Source organism: Mastacembelus armatus, chromosome 11 (assembly GCF_900324485.2).
Source record: "Mastacembelus armatus chromosome 11, fMasArm1.2, whole genome shotgun sequence".
Classification (NCBI taxonomy): Eukaryota; Metazoa; Chordata; class Actinopteri; order Synbranchiformes; family Mastacembelidae; genus Mastacembelus; species Mastacembelus armatus.
This window is the reverse complement of record NC_046643.1, coordinates 659,219-682,190: the sequence shown is the minus strand read 5'-3', so window position 1 is coordinate 682,190 and position 22,972 is coordinate 659,219. Positions and strand designations below refer to the sequence as shown.

Below are 22,972 nucleotides of genomic sequence, written 5' to 3'. Positions count from 1 at the left end.
CAGTGCTGTTTCTGTACTATGATGTGCTCTAAATCCTGATTGAAAATCTTCAAATAGTTCATTTCTGTGTAAGTGGTCTGATAGCTGCCTAGCAGCAGCTTTTTCATGGATTTTAGAAATAAATGGTAGGTTGGATATTGGTCTATAATTAGCCAAGACTCCTGGGTCAAGACTAGGCTTTTTTTTTTTTAAGATTATTTTTTGCCGTTATTTTGACAGGACAGTGGAGAGAAACAAGAAACTAGGGCAGAGAGGAAGGGAAGATATGCAGGCATACATGCCGGCCGGCTCGGGAGTCTCCTGCGTATATGGACGGGCACACTACCGCTACGCCAGCTGCGGCCCGTAAGACTAGGCTTTTTGAGTAGGGCTTTGATTACTGCAGTCTTAAAAGTTTGTGGCACATACCCTGATGCTAGAGATAAATTTACGAAGTCTATTAATTAAGGCTGAATTAAGGCTGAAACTTTAACCTTTACATAAATATCTATGTACTAAATATGACAGCAAATTACTTAGCAACAATTTGCCTTTTTTTGTATGTAAGCAGTTCAGCTTGACCCTTTACAGATTCAAGTGAATGAATGGGTGGGTTAATGGGGGTTAAAGGTGATCTTTAACAGTATAACATATTGAAATACCACAATGATTTGGTGGAGCCAATCCCAGCTCACTTTTGGGTGGAAGGCAGGGGTACACCCTAGACAGGTCACCAGTCCATCACAGGGCCACTTAATAGACACACAACCACACACACCCCCTATGGGCAATTTAGAGTCACCAATTTTTGGACTGTGGGAGAACACCAGAGTACACCCACAAACTCCACACAGAAAGGCTGGGTTGCGAACACACAACCTTCTTGCTGTGAGGCAACAGTTGCAACCACTTATCCACCATGCTGGTTGCCTATTCATAAATTCATGAAAAACCTCTCTCTGTCTTCATACAGAACAGATCAAAGAAAGTCTACAGAGCATCCCCAGAACATTGTATGTTATTAAACTGTATATCATATATAAATTACTATTGTTATTACAATTGTTATTTTATTATTATTATCACTATTAGTAGTAGTAGTAATAGCAGCAGCTGTAGTAGTTAATTTAAATGGTTTGAAAATTTTGTATGTCTTCTGGTATACTTCTTATATTGTTATCAGTAAAGCTTTTGAATTGTAATATCATTTTGTATTCTTTTGTATTCTATGTTGGTATAGGATAAAAGTAGCTAATGACTTTTGTTTGTAGGTTATGGGGGGGAGTATAGCGTTGCTCTGTAAAACCGCTGGGATAAGAAAGGTAACACATCAGGCTGCCCCTGATGAAGATTGCATAAAGAGCAAGGAAATGGCGTTAAAAGAATGTAAGCGATTTCAGTGCAACATTATGCCTATGAGCAACATTCTCAGATTGTTTACATTAATATTTTATAATATGTCATATTATATAATAATGTATTATCATTGTATAATATATATAGACAATATATATATCTTCTTAAATTCCTCGTTTAGTATCCTTCTTCTAAACACTGTTACCCTTCCTACACACACACACACACACACACACAATATATACGAACGCTGTCGCCATTTCTTGACGGACTATTACAATTTCACGGACAAGAGGAAATCGCGGCAGTCCGTCTGGAAATATGTTCCCCAAAACATTACTGTTGTCAAGCTAAGCAGAAAAACGACGAAGCATCCTGTGTATATTTTCAAATTTAAAAAAATAATGAAACGTGTGTTCAACAAAATGCTTCGGCAACGCTTTAAATGTTGTTCGTATACACGATGTATTAGCTAAAATATAACTCGGTGTTTTGGGGTGATGCTTTCTTTATGTGTTTGTGCAAAACAAGTATTACTGTACTGTAGATAATCGTTTTCACGTAAAAACATGAATCTTCCGCATTAACTGAGGCTAACAAATGAAGTGACTCCTCTTGCAGCTTGACTAACTATATGTGAGTCCCATCTCACTAAAGTATCCAAGGTCTTATAATTTTCAGTGTAACAACCTTCAATTTAATACAGTTCGTAATTTAAAGAAACAATTTCAGCCTTTGTAACTATCGAAACGTTATATTACTGAGGGTCACTGGCGGCCGACTCCGGTTCTTTAACAGCTTAAGGCTAGCTAACGGTAGCGTTAGCAAAGCAGATCCAGGGATGGCGGAGGTTCCCGGGACATCAAGTGAGACGGTAACGGAGACTGTTCAGACTAGTACACCACCGCCGCCCCAACAGGTAAATGATTAAGAGTTGCTCTTGAAGAGGTTTTGATTTTTTTACTAACTAGTGAGTGTACAAACCTGCGCCGATATTTCAGCACTATGGAGGCCGCGCGGTCTGTAAACTAAAACACATCAGCTCTGAGTTCACAAGGCTTTATATGTTATCGTTAGTTACGTTAAGCTTATTTAAAACGTAAGTACTGTTTATGATAGCTAATATTGCTGCCATTACAGCAATCGCCTATCTGAGTAATAATACCACATGCAAAGTATTCACATACTATATGTTATTTCATAAGTTCTTCTGTGCATGTTGGGGCGTTCTGGAGTAGGTTCTTATAGGGTTTCAGATACGGTTTTGGATCTTGACAAAGTAGAAGCTGTTGAACTCATGTCTTAGTTATAGCACTGATATGAAAAAACAATAGAGATATAAAGCTGCAAAACACATTCAGATCTGAGATACGCACAGCCTGGAGTGTGCTGAAACACCAGTCAGACACATTTGTTTGGGTCTTTGGTCTCTACTTCCAATGTAGGGAATTCTTTCTTGTGTGACCCCTTACATGAGGTAGGTAGAGAAGCAAATATGCATGTTGTGTTATTGCACAGTGCTTATTTCTGCCACTCTTATGACATTAAGAGTTCATAAGAACCACAGCCTGGGGTAAAAAACTCTCTGTGCTGGGTAGTTTTGGCATGCTCTGTAGCACCTACCAAATGGGAGGAGTTTAAATAGTTGGTGTCCAGGGTGTGAGGGGTCTGCAGAGATGCTCTTTCCCCGTTTCATCACCATGGACCAGTACAGGTCTTGGATGAAGGGAAGATCGGCCTCAATGATCCTCTCTGCAGACCGGATTGTCCATTGCAGTCTGTTCCTGTCCAGTCTGGTGGCCTATCCAAACCAGACAATGATCAAAGTGCAAAAGGTAGGTTAAACTTCGTGAGCTGCCACAGGAAGTACCATCCCTGCTGGGCCATCTTCTAGATGTAGTTTATGTGGAAAGTCCACTTCAGGGTCTGGGAATTTGTGGAGGGTCTCCTGAGGTGCCGTTGTTAATAGACATGGCCGGTATGAGGTTCTGACGGTATGATAACCTTAAGCAAAAATATCACGGTTTCACGGTATTGCAATTACAGCTCTTAAATGTGTTATTTTTAAATGTCTGGAAAAAAAATTTTTTGCACTGAACATATTATATTTTATTTTTAAGAAACATAGAAAATTTTGGAACAGTAAACATGTCAGGTTAAATAATTAAAACATTGAATTCCAGCTACATTTAATTATTGTACAAAATAGCAGAAACGTAGTGCTTTAGCATGCTCTTCCCCGCTCTGTGAAGTAACGTGAGGGAGGCAACTAGTTGATGTTAGCTAGTTAATTAGTCATGTTTTCTGCCTCGGTAGCAAGCCAAATAGTATTTATTTAAACAGTGCTAAACATGCTAACTCTCTTAGATAGTTGCAAATGTTCATTTCAAGACAGCTTTACCTTGAATTTAGCAAAAAGTGATGGGTGGGGCTCTTATATGGGATATCATATTTGACGTATTTCCTCCTCTAGCAGCCACTCTTTTTAAACATGTCTTGCAAGTTCGATGTCCTTCCTCCTCCAAGCGGCTGCCGTCTGAATGTTTTCGGTATCTGAAAAATTCCCATACGGCAGACTTTGTCTTTTTGCCAAACCGCGGTATACCTTGAAACCGGTAATCGACCCATACCTAGTTGTTAGCATAGAGGGAGTAGAGCAGGGTCCAGCAGGGGGCCTGTGATGTCCTTCAGGTGGCTCAACACCAGTCTTTTAGAAGATTTCAAGACCACAGATGTGAGGGCGACAGGGCTGTAGTCATTTAATCCTGTAATGGAGGGCTTTTTGCTGACTGTGATGATTGTGGAACATTTGAAGCAGGAGGGCACACAGCTACAGAAATTGTTACTGAGGTTTTCCTCAGGGTGGGGGGGGTGGTCTCCTGAAGTTGGTAATGTGCTGCAGGCCTCTTCAACATGTCCTTACAGTCCTTACCACAGGACAGGAACAAGCTGACAAAGGAGGGTAGCTATGAAGAGCTACAGTAAGAAGCTAAAAACACAGCAAACCTAGGTTACTATGTTTCTTCCATAAAGTTTACCATTTCTACTGTATTTCATCAGAGCCCATGTTAAAGAACCACAAGCCAGATCCTTAACAGAGAAATTTATAGTATGTGACATCCATTACTTTAAGAGCGCAGGTAATGGGGAATATGTGTATGCTCATGTGTTTGTGGAGAGAACATGTCCACGTAGAAGTGAGAGATGGCTCTTGGCCCAGGATGTTGTTTTGTGGTGACAGTTAAGGACCTGGCTCAGATTTCCTGGGCAGTATCTTACAGGAAAGCTATCACATGTTACTACAGGAGGGACGAAGCCTGACAATCAAGCTGAGAAAGAGGAAGACTGAGAAGAAGGTGGAGTGGTCCAGTGATACTGTTGACAATGAGCACCTGGGAAGAAGGTCTTCAAAGTGTAAGTTCAACTAGAAATGTAATTAATGCAGTGCCACTTTTGTTTCACCAAAAGGGAGATTATTGAGTTTAGTAGCTGCAGCTGCTTTTAAATGCTGTTTTTAAAACAGGTGTTTCCCACAGGTAACTCCAGTGTTACATTATACATCTTGGTTACATGGCTCAACGCATGGTTCTCATCTAGCCCCAGCTTGTGTCTCTCGTATTGCTTACATTTGATTCACAGTTAACCTTAACTCTGCTTTTTTGAAAATACAACCAAATTCTGATAGATAGATCAACTTCTGCTTTCATTCCATTAAAAATATTTTTTTGATTTTTCTTGGGTATGACAATTTCTTGTCCATATAAACAAAGATGGTGACAAGAAATGACATGGTTGAAAGTAAAGTGCTATGCCAGTTGAGAGAGTTATCACTGTGACTTGAATGTATGTAATGCATCAGAGATATAAACTGGGCCTATTAATATCCCATTACCATGATTCATATATCTCTGGGACAGTGATGCTCTCGTCTGAGACAGGTAGTGTCATATAAGAAGTTTGACTTTGTCATAGTGATAGAGTGACAGTGCTGTAACCCTGTAATTCCATCCATCCATTTTCTATACCTGCTGATTTCTTAAGGAATCACAGGTCACAGGGATCTGCTAGAGCCTATCCCAGCTCTCTTGCAGGTGGAAGGCATGGGTACACCCTGGACAGGTCACCAGTCCATCGCAGGGCAACCCTGTAATTACAGGAGTAAAAATTAAGCAAAATATGCACAGAGTTTAAGGGTGTAATATCTGAATCAAGAGCATTGCACTTTAGATTTTCAAACTGAGAACTAGAAGCTTACAAAAATGAATGAAAATAATAACTGTATGTAAATCACCTGCATCAATCCCAATAATCTATGCTGTGTTCCAGGCTGCTGTATTTATGAAAAGCCCCGACAGTTTGGAGAGTCGTCCTCTGAAAGCGAAGGAGATGATGATGAAGAAGGGTGTGGCAGCGCTCACTGTATCCTGGGCCATGGCAGGAGAAGCCATGGACCGAGAGGGGGTGGGGAGACCACAGTGTCCCCAAACTCTGGAGGGTCACACACTCACTAATGAGCACTGCAGGCTGACTGTGGGGTCAGGAGTTTCTCACCACAACAACGCGTTACAAAACTGCACTTATTTCTTTTAGTTTAGTTCCATCACTGAGGCCTGATGCTGTGTTCTAGCCATGAATCGGAAACTCCCAGCTGCTGGAGCAGGATTACAGCCCACTGGTGCTCTGAAAACACAGAGCAACATAGATTATTGAATTTGAAGCTTAAAGCATGTTCATGTTATTGTGCCAAATAATCCAAATAACATGGAATGATAACCAAAAGATCACATTTGAAATCTCTTTTTGCATCTCTAGTACAAAGACATGCTGTGATTATAGTAGAATTTAAATGGCCATATGAATTGTTCATTTTAACAATTTTACTGCAGAGCATTCATGGTATTTATTGTTACTGCTGAGCATTTTTCAAAGCATTTTGTTAGGGGATGGTAGATATCATTTTTTATTTTTCAGACAGCCAGTGTTTTTGAATAATTTCACCATGCTATAAAAATAAACGTTGAGGTTTGTACTGTGTCATGTTTTAACATCATGTTATTATATATATTGTTATTATATGTGACAGCGAAACTTATCAGATCTTCCAATTCCATAAGGTAGGACATATATTTGGCACCTTTGCTTAGACATGACTAATTATTACCAGTAATCATTTATCAGAGCAGTTGCTAATTATTTTCTGTCAACAAATTTGTCTCATTGACAAATCAAGTCATATCTATGATATGATTTCCCCAATTTATTGATAAATTGGTATGGAAGCACACTGCATTCAGTAAAGAGAAAAAACAGGAACTTGTAATTGTGCTATTCCATAATTACTCTTACTTAGGATCAATTTTTGCTATTTTACTTACGATCAGTGTTGAGATAGTAAGTCGATTTTCAAGATAACATCCTCTCGTTTCTTCTTTGGTAAACGTAATGCACTGCTGTGGTCTGGTCTTCAGTATGTCTAAAGAAAAGAAAAAAACATTGCAAGTTTAGAGAGTGATCATTTTATAATCTTAAAAAATGATTTACTATACAAATATATGCCAATGTATAATGTTGGCAATGTTTTTGTTTTGAAATTAAATGTGTAATCATTATGTGCTTGCATCTGCATTCAGACAGAAATGAAAATAAGCTTGTTTTAAGTATGTACAGCCATGATTTTTATACTGTCTAGTAGAAGTCTGTCTAGTAGAAACAAAAAAGTGCAGTGTGCTTTGCAAAATGATCAGCAGCAGTTATGTAAACAATGTTATTTTTCACAGATGACCACTAGTAACACACTTATGTATGTATACTGTGTAGTGATGAGACCATGTCCAAACAAAAACAGCAACATGGATTATAATTACGGAATTGAACTCTGTTCCCCTTTCAGAAGCTAAAACATGTTTTAATCTTTTAACCTGCAGGTTTGAGTATAGGCAATGCTGATAATAGAACGGAACAATGTTTTGTTGAGCAACTCAACAAGAAACAGGAAATGCAGTCACATTGCACTCTTGCCAGCAGTATTTTGGGCTTTCTGACAGCAAGGCTTCGCTGGAACGCTGGATCTTAGGAACTTTGAAGACATAGCGATGAGGAGAAAATGTAATGCTGTCTGTATAGTTCCCTTTTGACAAAGTAACAGAGTTAATAGCATATTATAGCCACAGTACACTGAGAAAGGTTTTATTTTTTAATTTATTTACTGGTCTTAATTCTAAATTTACTCATTCTTGGGGTGCTGTGGATCATAGTCGGTGTAGTAAAATTGCAATTACAAACCTGTATGTAACAATTTGAGTAGTTTTAAGATGAACCACCAACACATATTTTACTTATACCTTTAGTTGAATGAGTATTTGGTGTTTCTGCACATACATTTAGCCCTATGAGTATAAACAGTTAAACATCCAAGATAGAAAACCCAGTCCTCAGCCCTGTTCTGAGTTTTTCAGTTTTTCAGACTCTGGCCCTGTTCTTCATATGTGGATACCTGAGTTATCCAGGTTAGGCTATTGACCATAAACCTTTAGGTTCTTCAAAGCTGGTTTAAAACTTATCTGTAGCTATTCTCAGAGCAACAAGTCCTTAAACCCTAAGCTGAAAAAGTGCTCGCTTATTTTGACAGTTGGGTAATGATTAAGGGTTTACATATATGAATTCATCTTAAGACGTTCATTTTATTTGAACGCCAGAATTTATACATGCAAAACTCACTTGCTGAAAATTGTTACTGTGTTTGAGGTAGCTTTCCAAGAGATGTGAGGGGTTTTTTTTATGCAGTAGTAGATTCCATCTCTGCTGGGGAGAACCCAACCAAACATGCGCCAATGTCTGAATATTCACTGGTCACACGTGATGATCAAGAAGGTTGTCAAGAAAAGTTTGGACAAACAGAATAAGAAAACTTTTTGTTAATATACTTGTTTCCTGAAGTCCTTGTTTGAAATACCCATATCTTCCCTTTATCCCTTTATCAAAATGTAATTTGTAAAAAGAAGTCTGAAGTTTGATTCTCTAAAATAGTGCTTGTGACTGTATGAGGGTGACTGGCATGTTCGTTGCTGTGACGTAAATCTATAAAGATGTGGTGTTTTATGATTGGACGTCCATTCTTGACTGGTAGTGGGATCCCAGTTAATGTGGCATATAGGACAGGAGCAGTGAAGATGTATGGCTGCTAGCATAGGCTTAGTACTCATGTCTCAATTATTACCAAAAGTCACATGATATCCTCCTCCTCTTCTACTTCAGACCATGTTTGATATGTGACAGTACTGTGGATAACACTCAGTTCATTTATGCCACCACTTTCTCTAGTATCTACACACAGACAGTGTTACATATGTATATTGTTCTTGCAATGCACCTTTCTGTATATATACTATAAAGCCGACTTAATGTGAATAAAATTTTTGGATTGTGATTGAACGGTCTTACAAATACGTGTTGTATATTACATTGGAGTATGGCACTTGATACTAGTCATGCATACCTTTGTATTGCCTGTGGCGTTAAGTCATATGCGGAGTTTACGGAAATTCTGGAGAGGCATTGGCCCCCAGTACCTAAATTATATCACTACATTGAGTTCAGAATAGGTCCAATAAGAAATATTTCTTGTACATAAAATATTTTAAAGAATCCAATAAAATGATTATTAGAAATGTATGTGAATTCTGTTTGGTTTTGTAATAAATTAATTTTAGAGCAGTCATGTCACATGACAGTATATTGTTATGTACAGTACTACATTCTCTTGTGCTCTCAGCACTCTTGTGACTCAGCTAGCTCTGTTATGAGCTATGGACATTCATTATTTTCTAAAACATTCAATTTAAAGTAAAGTTCCAAAGTTCCTTCTGTCATCTCCATGACAGAAGGCCCTCCTGGCCCACCTCTGCAGCATCACCAGTTTTTTCCAAGTAAATGTCACACCTCCACTGTTGTGTATTCTCCCAGAATTCTAAGGCTATATATAGGCTGAATATGTATCATTTGTATATGTTATTGAAGACATGTCCATATAAAGGCCATATTAGAGAATGGAGCTAAAAACAGGAAAATACCAAAAGAATCTAAGGGAACAGGTGTGATCAAGGATATGCATGTGAGGGTTCAATGGCATTCAATGGCATGCAAGTAAAACCAAGAATGGACATGACTGAGACTTGTCTAAAATAAGCCTTAGACACAGTAAGTGTATACCAAAACTAAATAAAGAATGGAGAACAGGGGAAGTCTGTCCATCTATAGGCGACAAGGATGGGTGGGGCATGGTCCCCCAGCATCTTAAAAAAGGAATGAGGGGAGAACGAGACACAGGTATGTCAAAAAAAGGGAAACCATCCCGCTGACCAAAAGTATAAAGGCAGAGAACTTGGGAGAACACAGTTAGTATACCCTGGGGTAACTCACCTTGTCTGTACTGCGTTTTGTAAAGAAACACCTGTACACTTGGATTCTGTTGTTTCTCTATCCTATTGATCCTATTGAAGAGGATTGCCAACTATACTTAGGAAGTTTGACACAGTTATAGTCTAGTCAGATTGGAATCTTTGCTAAAGCATCAAGGTCGTCCAGACACGACAACCTGTCCAGGGTGCACCCCTGCCTTTCACCCAAAGAGAGCTGAGATAGGCTCAGGCAGGTCCCTGTGACCCTAATTAGAACAAAGCGGGTATAGAGAATGGATGGATGGATGGATGGATGGATGGATGGATGGATGGATGGATGGAGAGGACGATGAAGGTTCCACAACAAAATCAGGACTCTCCTGAAACAGTGGTGTCAGAGGGATATATATATATATAAGATATTCTGCAGCTTGCTGGAGGGGTCAGGCTGCATAATCATTTCCAAAACTTTGGTATGAGTGAAGCCACTACTTATGGTGCTTGCTGCTCTTCTCACCATGAAATGACCAGCAGAATGGCATGCCAGTGTTTAAATCCACTTACCCGGTTTTTGTTTAGTCTGTTCTTCTCTCTATCAAAAGGCAGCAGGTGCATAAATACACTTTGTTTTTGTTTAATCAATGCAGACTCTGTTCTCTGAGAGCTGAGATACATATTCTGATTTTTTCAGACACCTCAGGGTCAACACACAAAGGTCTCTCTCTCTCTCTCACACACACACACTATAATATGTGTGTGTGTGTGAATATAATAATATAATATGCTGATACAGTCTGTATAAAACTATAAAACTCTATATAAAAGCCAGAAACTAAGCTTTCTATACATAGGCCTGTGTAAAGTGTTAATGGTGCGACTTCACTGTCAACAGTAAAAATCACAAATTTTACCTCTTTCCAACAGGGGAAACCACCAACCATCAAGAATGCATGATTATATAGTGTCATGGCTGTGCAGTCAAGCAATGTCATCATAATGGCAGTTAATGGGGCAAAAACATCCACTAACAGTAAATTAGTCAGAAAAAATTTAAATCTGATGCTGCACAAAAACTAACAATGCATCAACATTAGTGCTGTTACTAATCGTTGACATATCCAAGACTGTGATAAAAGGTAAAAAAATATCCAGTCCACAATCACTTTTTATATTCAAAATAAGTCATTTTGTGCATTTTTTCCCCCCAAATCCATGACATCACTTATGAAATTGGCATTTAAAGAGTTAAAATACAGGACATGTTTTTAGCATTTCGTAGTTTTGATTAACAGATTTATGCAAAACAAAAAAAAAAATGATATATTTTTACAGCGAGTTTGCATGTTCTCCCTGTGCTTGTGTGGGTTTACTCCGGGTACTCCGGTTTCCTCCCACAGTCCAAAAAAAAATGTTAGGTTGATTGGTGACTCAAAAAATTGCCTGTAGGAGTGAGTGTGAGTGTGTGAGGTTGTCTGTCTTTGTGTGTCTATATGTGGCCCTGTGATGGACTGGTGACCTGTCCAGGGTGTACCCCTGCCTTCCACCTGAGAGAGAGCTGGGATAGGCTCCAGCAGATCCCCGTGACCCTGAGCCAGGAAAAGCGGGTATAGAAAATGGATGGATGGATGGATGGATGGATGGATGGATGGATATTTTTACAGCAGTTTATTTTAGTGGATGTTTTCATCGCAAACATAACCAAAGGGTAGTGAATTTGCCCACAGTGTATTACTGTGTATTACTGACCTATGGAAAATTTCTAAATCATATTTCCAAAATCTATGTCAAATTAAGGTTTGTTACCAAAAATCATTCCATTTGCTGAAATACAGTGAAAGTTATGGCCAAATTAAGAGTGAAAAATGACACTTGGTGGATGAAAACATCCCAAACAGTACATGAGGGTTAAGGAAGAATTATTTCTCTTGAATGTTATGCAGGTCTTTTCCACACCTACAAGAAGCACTTGCTTGAAGATACTGCTGCCAAAGGTGGTTCAGCGAACTAATAAAACACTTTTGGCATTACTTTTTCACACTTTTTATGATTAATGGGTGAGTTAAATAAGCACATGAACGATCATGACCTTGTGTTTTATCGTCTTGGAAATAGTGTTAATGATTGTGGCTGACAGATCAAATCCCATTTCATGACCTATTTTTATGTCATGACCAGCTGGTCGTTGGTCTTTTTAGCTTATTTTGGTTTTACAGCCAAAACTGCACTGTTTTTTGGATTAGCCACAGTGCTCCCATAAACCTTGTTTCCAGCAAAGTATGCAGCTATTTTGATTGAAAAAAATCTTCAAAAACCCAAGGAACACTGTACCAAACACTGTCCTGTACCAAACAGCAAAGTTAGGGAGTAGCTGACCAACAAGTGGTACTAAATAAGAGTAGAAATACCACAGTGTCAGAATACTGACTCTCTACAGCCAGCTGGAAGAGGGCGGTTTTACCGTGGAGTTGGCATGTTCTCTTGTCTGTGTGGGTTTTCAGTGGGCACTCTAGCTTCCTCCCATAGTAAACACAGGTTAAGTTTGGCTAATTGGTGATTCTTTACTCCTCATAGGTGTGCATGCAAGTGCATCTGTCATTGTTTGTCATCCCTGTGATAGACTCATGCCCAGGATACCCTGCCTTTTGCCCAATGCCAGCTGGAATTGGCTCCAGCCCAACTTTGCAACCTCTTGATATGAAGAAGTAATATAGCTAACAGATGGATGGACATATTGGGGTAAAAAGTACAATAGTACCCCACGAGTTGTTCACGAGTGAACAAGAGATTGACAGACGTATCGGGCATCGGCAGCAGTAATGCGGTCGGTGTACCGGTCCGTGGTGGTGAAGAAGGAGCTGAGCCGAAAGGCGAAGCTCTCGATTTACCGGTCAATCTACATTCCTCCTCTCACCTATGGTGATGAGCTTTGGGTCATGACCGAAAGGAGAAGGTCTCGGATACAAGCAGCTGAAATGAGCTTCTTTCGCAGGGTGGCCGGGCGCTCCCTTAGAGATAGGGTGAGGAGCTCGGTCACCACGGAGGAGCTCAGAGTAGAGCCGCTATTCCTCCACATCGAGAGGAGCCAGCTGAGGTGGCTCGGGCATCTGTTCCGGATGTCTCCTGGGCGCCTCCCTGAGGAGGTGTTCCGGGCATGTCCCACCGGGAGGAGGCCCTGGGAAAGACCCAGGACACGCTGGAGGACTATGTCTCTCGGCTGGCCTGGAAACGCCTCGATGTCCCCCTGGAAGAGCTGGAAGAAGTGTCCAGGGAAAAGGAAGTCTACTGCCCCGGAGACCCGGTCCCGGATAAGCGGAAGAAGATGCATGGATAGATGGAAGTACAATAGTTTTAGATCAGTCAGTATATAGTAGCAGAAAATAGAAATTTCCAAGTAGAAATGCCTTAAAATTGTAGCTGAGTAACAGAAATCAAAACCAAAACCACCAAACAATGTAATAAAATATTAGTTTTACTTTACTACTTTAAAATTTCACACACATACAAGGCCTGCTGTCAGTCGCCACAAGAGCAGTGCCACAAGCCTTGTTTTTGACATATGTATCATATTTGTATTTGTGGTTTTGAGCGTTTTTTTTTTTTTCACGATGCTGAACAATCCTGGAAGCTGAAATGTAAAACTGGAGTTGGAAGCTTAACTTGTTTAGCTAAAAAAAAAACACTGAACATTGCTGAAAAGGGTGGAAAGAGAATGATATGATGAAGTAGAAATGAATTGGCTTTCAATTGCTAAAGAAGAAGAAGATAGTGTAGTTAAGGAACTTTGTAGTAGGATAGACGAGAAGGAGGGAAGAACTGAAAGAATTAAATATGAGTTAAAGAAAGAAAAAAGGGAAAAATGAAACAGCACAAAAGTGAAATTGTAGAAAGACTGTATAGACAGAAAGAATGTATAGTTTAAAAACCGATTAATATTCCTGAAAAATACAGTGTAAATGATGCGTAACCAAACCAGGAATATTTGAAGGAAGGTTTTCTTAGAGAAAGAAGAGAAAAGGGAAGGAAAGTCTGAAAAAAGGGAAGAAATGAAGGAATGAAGCAGTATGAATAAAGGATAAACTGATGTGCAGTGTTAAAAAGGCTTAAAGGAAAAATGTGCTGGAAAAGAGCATATATTAGCGTTTCTTAGCTTCTATTTTGAAACCATGAAATAAAAAGGCTTTTATTTTGAAAAGGCAGCATGCAGGAGACTCAGGTCAACTTGAGTTAAGATCTGAACTTTAATTTTGAATATTTGTTATGCTTTGGAGCACTGCAGTAACTTCCTGTACATAACTGTACACTTTTATTGTGGAAGTACAAACATTTCTGGCCCGGAGAAGCCAACAAGGTTGACATTTAAAATGGCCTCAGTTGGTGCCTGAAGCTGTTTGCCAATTACAAAAGTTCATTTTGAAGTCATGTTGCTGTTTCAGGAATTTTATATTGAAAAAATGCTTTAAAATGCTTTTATTTTGAAAGGACAAAGTGCTGCCGGAGACTTATGTCATCTTAGATTACAATGTTAACTTTATTTTGAATATTCATTATACTTTACAAAGGTGTAATAACTTCCTACCAATAACTAGACTTTGATTGTGAAAGGCTGGGCATGGCCTCCGGGGGAGAAGACACCCTGGCTGACATTAAAAACACCCTAAGTCAGTGTCTAAAGCTGTATGCCAATAGCCAAAGTCCATTTTAATCTCATATTAGTGTTTGTTGGCTTTTACTTTGAAATAAGGCTACAAATGGCTTTTATTTTGAAAGGACAAAGTGCTGCAGGAGACTCGTGATCTTAGATTAGAATCCTATCTTTATTTTGAAAATTCATTATACTTCACAAAGGTATATCAGATAATACCTGATGTTGAAGCATTCACACTAATAAAGACAGGATAATAGTAATGAAATGAAATGAATTTTACTTAAGTGTTTTTCAGTTCAGTATGTGAAAATATGAAAGGGACAAGTTTTACTAAGGAAAAGATCAATGATTTATAGTCTAAGATGATTAGATGCTGGCTCATGAAATTAAATACATATTTTATTTTGATAGATAAATGCTCATTAAGGAGACCTTATAGTTTACAAGAAGTTAACTGGTTGTGTGTGTGTCAGTGATGACTGCTACTTGTTCATCCACTCCCCCAGACTTTTCTCTCCAATAAAAGTACATTCAAATTAGCATTTGCCTTCTGTTCAACAAAAAACTTCCCCACACCTGGCATGTAAAGCCACAGATCTGTAAATAAATATTAAGCAACACAATCACAGAATGTCTGGTAGTGTAATATTGTACATAAGTGTGATGACAGCTCTAGAAAAATTTGGTTTCTTATAGTTACCTGAACTTGTAGGTCCAAGTTGAAAAAAGGACAGATTCAAGCATACATAACTAAACTGGTTGTATGAGCTTTAGTTTAATATGACAGATGTCTTGAATATATGCCAAGGAGAAGTGTGACAAATCCAAATTTGATCTTCAGAACAGGCAAACTCCAGTTAAAGCAACACCTAGACTACGCAGAATCTAATCATTCCAAATTTGTTAACACAGACAGAATTGAATAATGTTTTGTTAATTAGAACATTTGTTGTTGCTGTTCTCTTTTAGAAGGCAATCATCTGGTCCCAAGTCATATAACTCTCATCAGAAAAGAAGACCAGGACAAAATAATATATAAACAGGATCAAATTCAAGAGAGCATTTTTAAACATTGGGGATATATTTAATTTTTGATTTCCTGGACATTTATGGAGCCTATTATTTCTGATCAAAATTACAGTAGTAGTAGTATATGATTTGATACTACACTTTGGATGGTTATCAGTGTACACATATTAAGCCCAAATGAGGACAAAATCCATAAATGCAGATCAATAGTGTTGGACAAAAAAGTGACATAAATACAGCATCTATTATAAATTTATAATGAATGTGCAATATGATTATTATTTGACACTGCAGAGCACAGGTGCACAGTGGAAGCAGTCTTTCTGTGAAGTCCCACTTCAGTGACATCCAAACACCTTAAGGAGATCAGGAATCCCAAATACACAGCAACTTCTGTGGAAAAGAAAGAGAAAAAACTAAATCTTTGGAAAAAACAACTGATCAACTGATCCTACAGGTAAAGAAAGATGATCAAGACAATCGGGTTGGAAACAAACCTCTAGATTAGTCAAACATATCTGGAAGAGAAAGTTTGGATGTTACTTAAGCTGCTATTAACATCCATCACCGCATTCTCTGCTTCAATTGTGACATACCGTACTCTATTTGTACAATTTTCCTTTTCAATTAGGGATTACCATAGGCATTTCAGGTGAAAAAACTTAGAATAACCTGCTGGTTTGTTTCTAAACTGTCTGGTCCTCTGACTTCTGCTGGATATTGATCTCTCAGAATGCACTGACTGCAAAGTCTCCATTTCCTGATCTCTATTATTCAATTGGAGAGATAAATTTTATCATAACCACAATAAATTGGTAATGCTATGAAAACATGACCTAATAATAAGCCTAAACAATTTTTTCAAAACATTAAAAATGTGTGTCAAAATAGTTGGCTTGTCACAGGACATTAATCACCATGGCATAGTTATGCTTTCTTCAGACAACTGACTGCACACTATACTTCCAAATGCAAGAATTTGAGTCTATTATTTCTGTTGTCTTGCTGTTTTAACCCAAGACACTAACACACTTCTCTGTGAAGTGATAATTATGAAAACAAAAGCAGATTTGCCTTAGGCAAATAAATTATCTGTCCTTCACAGAATAATTGAGAATGTCAAACTTGTTTTACCCGCTAACAATTCCAACATAGTTTCATACAGGCCTTACTCTGCGCCTGTGTAGCAGCTGAAATAGCAGTTCATATTTTGAAGTACTACCAGGTGGAGGAAAATCTAGAGAGGTGGAGGTTTGAGAGAGCAGCCGAAAGGAAAAGAAGATTTTGAAGTACTACCAGAATCTGTGGCAATCTGCTATCATTCTAATCCCTAAATGCCAAAGACCAGTTAAAGGCCAACTAATACTGGATTTTGAGTTGAAAAATCAACTTGCTGATTATGTTAAACCTAGTTTAGCATTCCTATAATGCCAATCCTTGTTTAAAGCTAATACATACATATATATTCTTGGCTAATTTATTGGTCTAGGTCTACTTGTGCAGATGTCCAATAAACGTAATAGGGTAGAAAGCACAACATTTGCAATGTGGCAAAACCAAGATACAAAACAGTCCAATATATTAACGCAACTAAAGCACAGGTATTTCAAAACTGTACTCACTTATAGTACCTAATTAAATGTAGGCTATTTAGTACATTCGATAAATACTTAATAGTCAACAGACATAAAAAGGAAAAAAAAGAGAAAACCAATCAACAGAATTAATTATTACGGAAATCAACACTAGATATGCATGTACTAACCACCATCACACAATTACAAGTACAGGATTTTTGAACAAAAAAACAAAAAAAACAAAACAAAAAAGAGCTACCGTCTCCTATTTCCGCAGTGTGGTTCAGTAGTTGCATCATGATGTAATGCTCTCAGACTCCTGGTTTCAGAGTTTTTGTGGTTTTCAATTTAACTTATGTACCCTAATGCAACCAGAGAAATATCTGATGACTTTTAGAATGTGGTAAAGTAAACCAGAGGAATAAAGGAGCTTACCTTAATTTTAGCTCATCTTCACCTTGTCCTTAAACTTTTTTATGTTCTCTGTTATTTCATCAGTCTCCATTTCCTCCTGGTCCTTCTCTTCTTTGCCTTCCTCAACACTGAGGATCCCACTCCGTCGAACACTAACAGAGATAACCAGTGCCTGTATGATGCCATAGATCAAAGCAAACTGAGGAAGATACTCTTGGATCAACCAGAGTAATCCTGCCATTCCGACTGTGGAGACAAAAAACATGGCCATACCATGCAACCATAGCTTCAGTGCTCCATGAACCCCCAACACTTCCAGAATCAACTTGGCAGGAGAGGACACAGTCCACAGAAAGCCAACAACAAACAAGTCAAACAAGTGCCGGAGGAAATTGAAACAGATCTCATAGTGCTCTGGTAGGATTTCCACCGTCCAGCTCTGCACAAAGAGTCGAAAAGGAGATATTAGCTGAGAAGACTCAGGTGTAGGAGATGGAGGTGGTGTTCTGTAGTCAGACATGTCCCCATCAATATCACAGTCCCACTCATCTCCACTACTATCATATTTCCGTTGTCTTAGTCTGCTCGACTCTGCTTTTCTTGGCCACAAAATGTAAGATGTTGGTAGATATTTATTCCACCATCTAGAAACATGCAGTGAATTTTCTTCTTTCACCTGTTTCCCTGCACAGAGAGCTTCAGTTTCCACTGGCTGAAGCTTTTCCTGTGCCTCCTGGTACACCTCTGCTGGACTACTTTGGCCACCCTGACGTCTCCAACCTTCCCAGATCCAAAAGGTCCAGCCCTGGTAGCCATGGCTGTCACAGCCATGCTTCTGGCTCTCAGCTGTAATCGTTGTGGTATTCTCTGACACTAGTGTACTCCCCCATGAACGCACCCACCCCCATGCTCTGCCTACCACCGCTGTCATGCCTTGTCCCTGAGCTTGGAATTGATTTAAAATCAGCAGAGACTCAGTTCACAGCTCTTCTTGATTCAGTTAACTGGGCCACGTTGTTACCTTACAGAAAGCATGCATATGCTCTCAGTGCATGTGTTAAATAATAATACTTGCTAAAAAGATTTGGGCTAGAGCAAAACGGCGTCCTCAGGGCCTAGACACACCTATAGGTGTGCCTGAGCAGCAAAGAGAAGGGGTGAGCTTCCGGTTACATTAATGAAAATGAAATTACACCATTTGAAAGTCATTTGTGAGTCTTTTCTACATGCATTTAGTGTCACCTGGCAACCTGTAAATCTGCCAAGATAACTTAGGTTTCAGTAATGCAAATTTATAGTCAGATACACTCAACAAGCTATTTAGCACAAGCTAGTTACAAGTGAATTGGTGGAATTGACCAAGCCTTCAGCTCAACATCAGCTGACACTGGTGTGTCTTCTACACAAAGTCGTTGCACAACACACTTCTTCATTCCTCAGACCTAGAAACAAAAGAGATTTACAGTTGGTTTAATGTTATTAGTAAAATCCAATTCCATATCAACCGCATTGAATTCTATAACGTTACACTGTTATTGATAATTAACTTTAGCTAGTAACCTGTAATTAGGGCTAAGTCTCCACTTGAAAACACGACTGCTTGGAAACAAACAGTTGCTTTACCTGGTTTAGTGTTTTCTAATAAATTTCAGTTAGGCTTTCGGGAAATGTTTTCTGTTTCTCTAACGACTGCTCTGCTCACCTTTGGCGACATTAGCTATGATCGTCTGTCTGGCAGTTGCTAACTCTCCTTGTTAGCATCAAATATTGCGAATGAAGGACCCAGTCCCCCAGCTTCTAGATGTGTTGTAAACAAACTGCAATGTTAATCATTTGCGTTCAGAAAATAATGTGAACTTCCATCCAAAGCGAATTGTCGAACGGTAACATTAAAAGCAGCGCTAACTAGCCAAAAACACAAAAAAAGGTGCGTCCTTTAGGTCGACTGCAACGTTTTGTCTAACTGTTAACTACCTAATTTCGAGAACAAAGAGGACGGACTACCGGTTCGGTTTCAACCTTCAAAATAAAGCTAAATAAATTTGTAGTTAAAACTCAGAATCTTGTCAATTTAAACTTGGTACAACGACTACCTAACTTATCCTGAACCTAAAAAATGAAACTCTGGTATTAGGTAATTTAGATACCAATCTCCGCGGCAATAACGCTGACATTAAAGCTGCGTTCGAGACAAGCAAAGCAGACACAGATCGGATCGGTGCGTTTTGCATGCCGGTTCGTTTTGTGTCCAACTTAGTTGCTCTCCACTAACTGCGTCCGCCTGCATGAACTACGAATACTGAATGCATGATGGGAAATGGTGTCGTTGTCAACACGTGCACTGACAACTGATTGGATGCGAGTTGTTTTGCTCAGAAACGTGGTGTACTGATGATCATGCCCCACATTTCTACAGCCCTACGGTCTTCTTTTATACTAACAAACGCTTCAAATGTGATGGAAACTGTTCAGGGTGTTGTCAAATATGGAGGACACAATTATCTTATTGAGAATATATTATTAACCTCTGATCATAGAGCTATATAATTTATTTCTAATCAAAGCTGACAAACTGCACAATTAAAAGAGTAGGCTTATACACTTTGTAGTGTCTAATATATGAGATAGATATATGAGATCAATTTTATTTTATTTTTTTCTTACAGAATTGTGGAAACATGTTGTAATATGTGTCTGGGTCTCTCTGTATTAATAATACTACCAATAATTCTTAAAAAATTTCAAAGAACAAATCACATTTTTCGAGTGGTGATATTCCTTATATATTCTATAATTCAAGAACTTTTTTTATACAAATCCTCAATAGATTATTTATTATTTATTAGATAATTCCAGCATTTTCTCTATTAATATATGATATGATTTCTAGGCCTAATAGTGTATGAATCCACACACATCAGCAAGCTTTGTTTGGTGCAGTTTATGGATCAACTAGCTACACCCATTACTGGCTGCACAATTCAAAGCAGCTGTGGTAACCAATTTGGCTGTAGGTATATAAGGAACAGTTTAATCCATTTAAAATTAGAACTCATCAAAAATGGACAAAGTTACCATCAATAATAACTGCACATCACCAATGTACAGCTGCAAGACCAGGTATAACCTGCACATGGATACAGACAGAACCCTAACATGGTAAGTTGCACTAAAGTACCTTAAGGTTGGATGTCAACCACCAAAAAATGAAAGACTAAGAAAAAGAAGACAAAGAAGAAGAAGAAAGAAAGAAAGAAAAGAAAAAAAACCCAAAATGACATTTTTACTCAAATTGGGAAGGACAGAGAAAGGACATAACTATACACAGATGAGTCAAAATGTATAACACCCATTCACGTATATAACAACGACAGCTTTTCAGTACCAGCCATAAAGCAAAAAAAAAGTTTTTCTCAAGTCTCTACTGTAGAAATGGTGGAAATACGTTCAGTGGGTTGAACAGAAAGAACAGCAAAAGATGCTCTGACTCTGTATCTGTTCTTAACATTTTGTAAACCTTCAACTACAGTCACCAAGATTTCCTGTATGAAGTACTAAAAGTATACACAAGACTTTATCACCAAAGTGTGTCAGTTCAGTTTAGGAAGCAGACAGGCTAGCAAAGCAAGGATTTCAAAACGATGAAATATTTTATGAAGTAAATCAAAAGGGAGAATGATGTGGTCTAAAGCACAAGGGAAATGACAGCAAAAGAGGAACATAGAGATAAAAGGTAGATTTCATTATAATGTTAACAACAAAGTCAGTACAGCAGAAACAGGTAAGTCAAGGAAAGAGGAAGTAAATTTAACTAGAACTAGATGGGATTACTGGCTGCTGAAAAAAGCTTGAGGTAAACTGCGCTGCTGGCTGTTAAGCAGCTGAAATATTTTTTGAATTGCCGGACACAGTGAATAATAATCGAACAATCGAGAACTATAAACTGTAGTGATATAAAAAAAAAATTATAATTCCCTTCGCACACCTATGGGTGGTGTGTGTGTGTCGTCCTCAATCTCGGGTCCTCTACCAGAGGCCTGGGAGTTTGAGGGTTCTTCGCAGTATCTTAGCTGTTCCCAGCACTGCGCTCTTCTGGGCTAAGAGCTCTGATGTTGTTCCTGGGATCTGATGGAGCCACTCTCCCAGTTTGGGGGTCACAGGTTGGTTAGCCATCACCTGTTTGTCGGTCTGTAGCTGGAAGTCCCACAGGATCTTAGCTCGGTCATTCTCCCTCACCTTTGGAGGTGTGTCCCATTTTGACCTTGGGACCTCCAGCCCATACTCGGCACAGATGTTCCTGTACACTTGGTTATGGCGTTCCATGTATGCCTGCTAACATCTTACAACCTGCTGTAATGTGCTGGATTGTCTCAGGGGCATCTATGCACAGCCTGTACCTGGGGTCCTGCCTGGTGTGGTAGACCCCAGCCTCTATTGATCTTGTGCTCCGGGCCTGTTCTTGTGCTGCTACGATTAGTGCCTCTGTGCTGTCTTTCAATTCCAGCTTTTTCCAGCCACTGGTAGGACTTTTCGATATCAGCCACTTCTTGTATCTGTGAGTGGAACATACCGTGCAGGGGTTTGTCCTGCCATGATGTTTCTTGCTCCTCTTCCTCTGCATCGGGCTTTTGTTGCCTGAGATATTCACTTAGTATTCCATCTTGGATGGTGGCTCTGACGCTCACCAGTCCTTGGCCTCCTTGCTTCCTCTTAGTGTACAGTCTCAGGATGCTGGATTTGGGGTGAAGTCCTCCAAACCTCCATACTCTTTTTTTTTTTTTTTTTTTTTTTTAAAATGCAGTTATCTCCAGATCAAAAGCTAAAGGACAACTTTTTCCTTCTGTATTTCACTTACATATATATATACATATATATACATACATATACATATATATACATATGTATATATACATATATACAGTGGGTACGGAAAGTATTCAGACCCCTTTAAATTTTTCACTCTTTGTGTCATTGCAGCCATTTGCCAAAATCAAAAAAGTTCATTTTATTTCTCATTAATGTACACTCAGCACCCCATCTTGACAGAAAAAACCAGAAATGTAGAAATTTTTGCAAATTTATTAAAAAAGAAAAACTGAAATATCACATGGTCATAAGTATTCAGACCCTTTGCAGTGACACTCATATTTAACTCACATGCTGTCCATTTCTTCTGATCCTCCTTGAGATGGTTCTGCTCCTTCATTGGAGTCCAGCTGTGTTTAATTAAACTGATTGGACTTGATTAGGAAAGGCACACACCTGTCTATATAAGACCTTACAGCTCACAGTGCATGTCAGAGCAAATGAGAATCATGAGGTCGAAGGAACTGCCCAAGGAGCTCAGAGACAGAATTGTGGCAAGGCACAGATCTGGCCAAGGTTACAAAAGAATTTCTGCAGCACTCAAGGTTCCTAAGAGCCCAGTGGCCTCCATAATCCTCAAATGGAAAAAGTTTGGGACGACCAGAACTCTTCCTAGACCTGGCCGTCCAGCCAAACTGAGCAGTCGTGGGAGAAGAGCCTTGGTGAGAGAGGTAAAGAAGAACCCAAAGATCACTGTGGCTGAGCTCCAG

At 38.9% G+C, this 22,972-nt stretch overlaps 2 protein-coding genes across 14 annotated transcripts in view; one reads left to right on the top strand and one right to left on the bottom strand.

The window, feature by feature from the left end:
- Positions 1-1,913: 1,913 nt before the first annotated feature.
- On the top strand, positions 1,914-8,761 carry ppp1r11 (protein phosphatase 1, regulatory (inhibitor) subunit 11). The gene is made up of 3 exons (XM_026300870.2): positions 1,914-2,254; positions 4,641-4,749; positions 5,662-8,761. Exons 1-3 carry the CDS (start codon positions 2,177-2,179, stop codon positions 5,844-5,846), a joined length of 372 nt encoding a protein of 123 aa, XP_026156655.1. The 5' UTR covers positions 1,914-2,176; the 3' UTR covers positions 5,847-8,761.
- Positions 8,762-15,410: 6,649 nt separating this feature from the next.
- The window catches only part of c11h6orf47 (chromosome 11 C6orf47 homolog), a 22,999-nt gene continuing 15,437 nt past the window's right edge, over positions 15,411-22,972 (bottom strand). For 11 of the 13 annotated variants that reach the window (XR_003295254.1, XR_003295255.1, XR_003295248.1 and 8 more), the window contains 2 exons: positions 17,418-17,642; positions 15,411-15,798 (listed from right to left, as the gene is read on the bottom strand). Coding sequence is in view for 2 of the 13 variants with exons in the window: in XM_026299855.2 (XP_026155640.1) it covers positions 17,425-18,327 (903 nt within the window). In the remaining 11 variants the exon portion in view is untranslated. Of the gene's footprint in view, positions 15,799-17,417; positions 18,839-19,019; positions 19,902-22,972 lie in introns of those variants that run through there. The other 2 variants (XM_026299855.2, XM_026299854.2) reach the window with 2 other exon arrangements.

What these genes read in the sequence shown, in the direction of transcription:
- ppp1r11 (XM_026300870.2), top strand. Translation starts at nt 2,177, where the DNA reads ATGGCGGAGGTTCCCGGGACATCAAGTGAGACGGTAACGGAGACTGTT. An exon ending in CACCACCGCCGCCCCAACAG is followed by an intron (nt 2,255 to 4,640) that starts GTAAATGATTAA and finishes ATGTTACTACAG; the next exon opens with GAGGGACGAAGCCTGACAAT. An exon ending in GGGAAGAAGGTCTTCAAAGT is followed by an intron (nt 4,750 to 5,661) that starts GTAAGTTCAACT and finishes GCTGTGTTCCAG; the next exon opens with GCTGCTGTATTTATGAAAAG.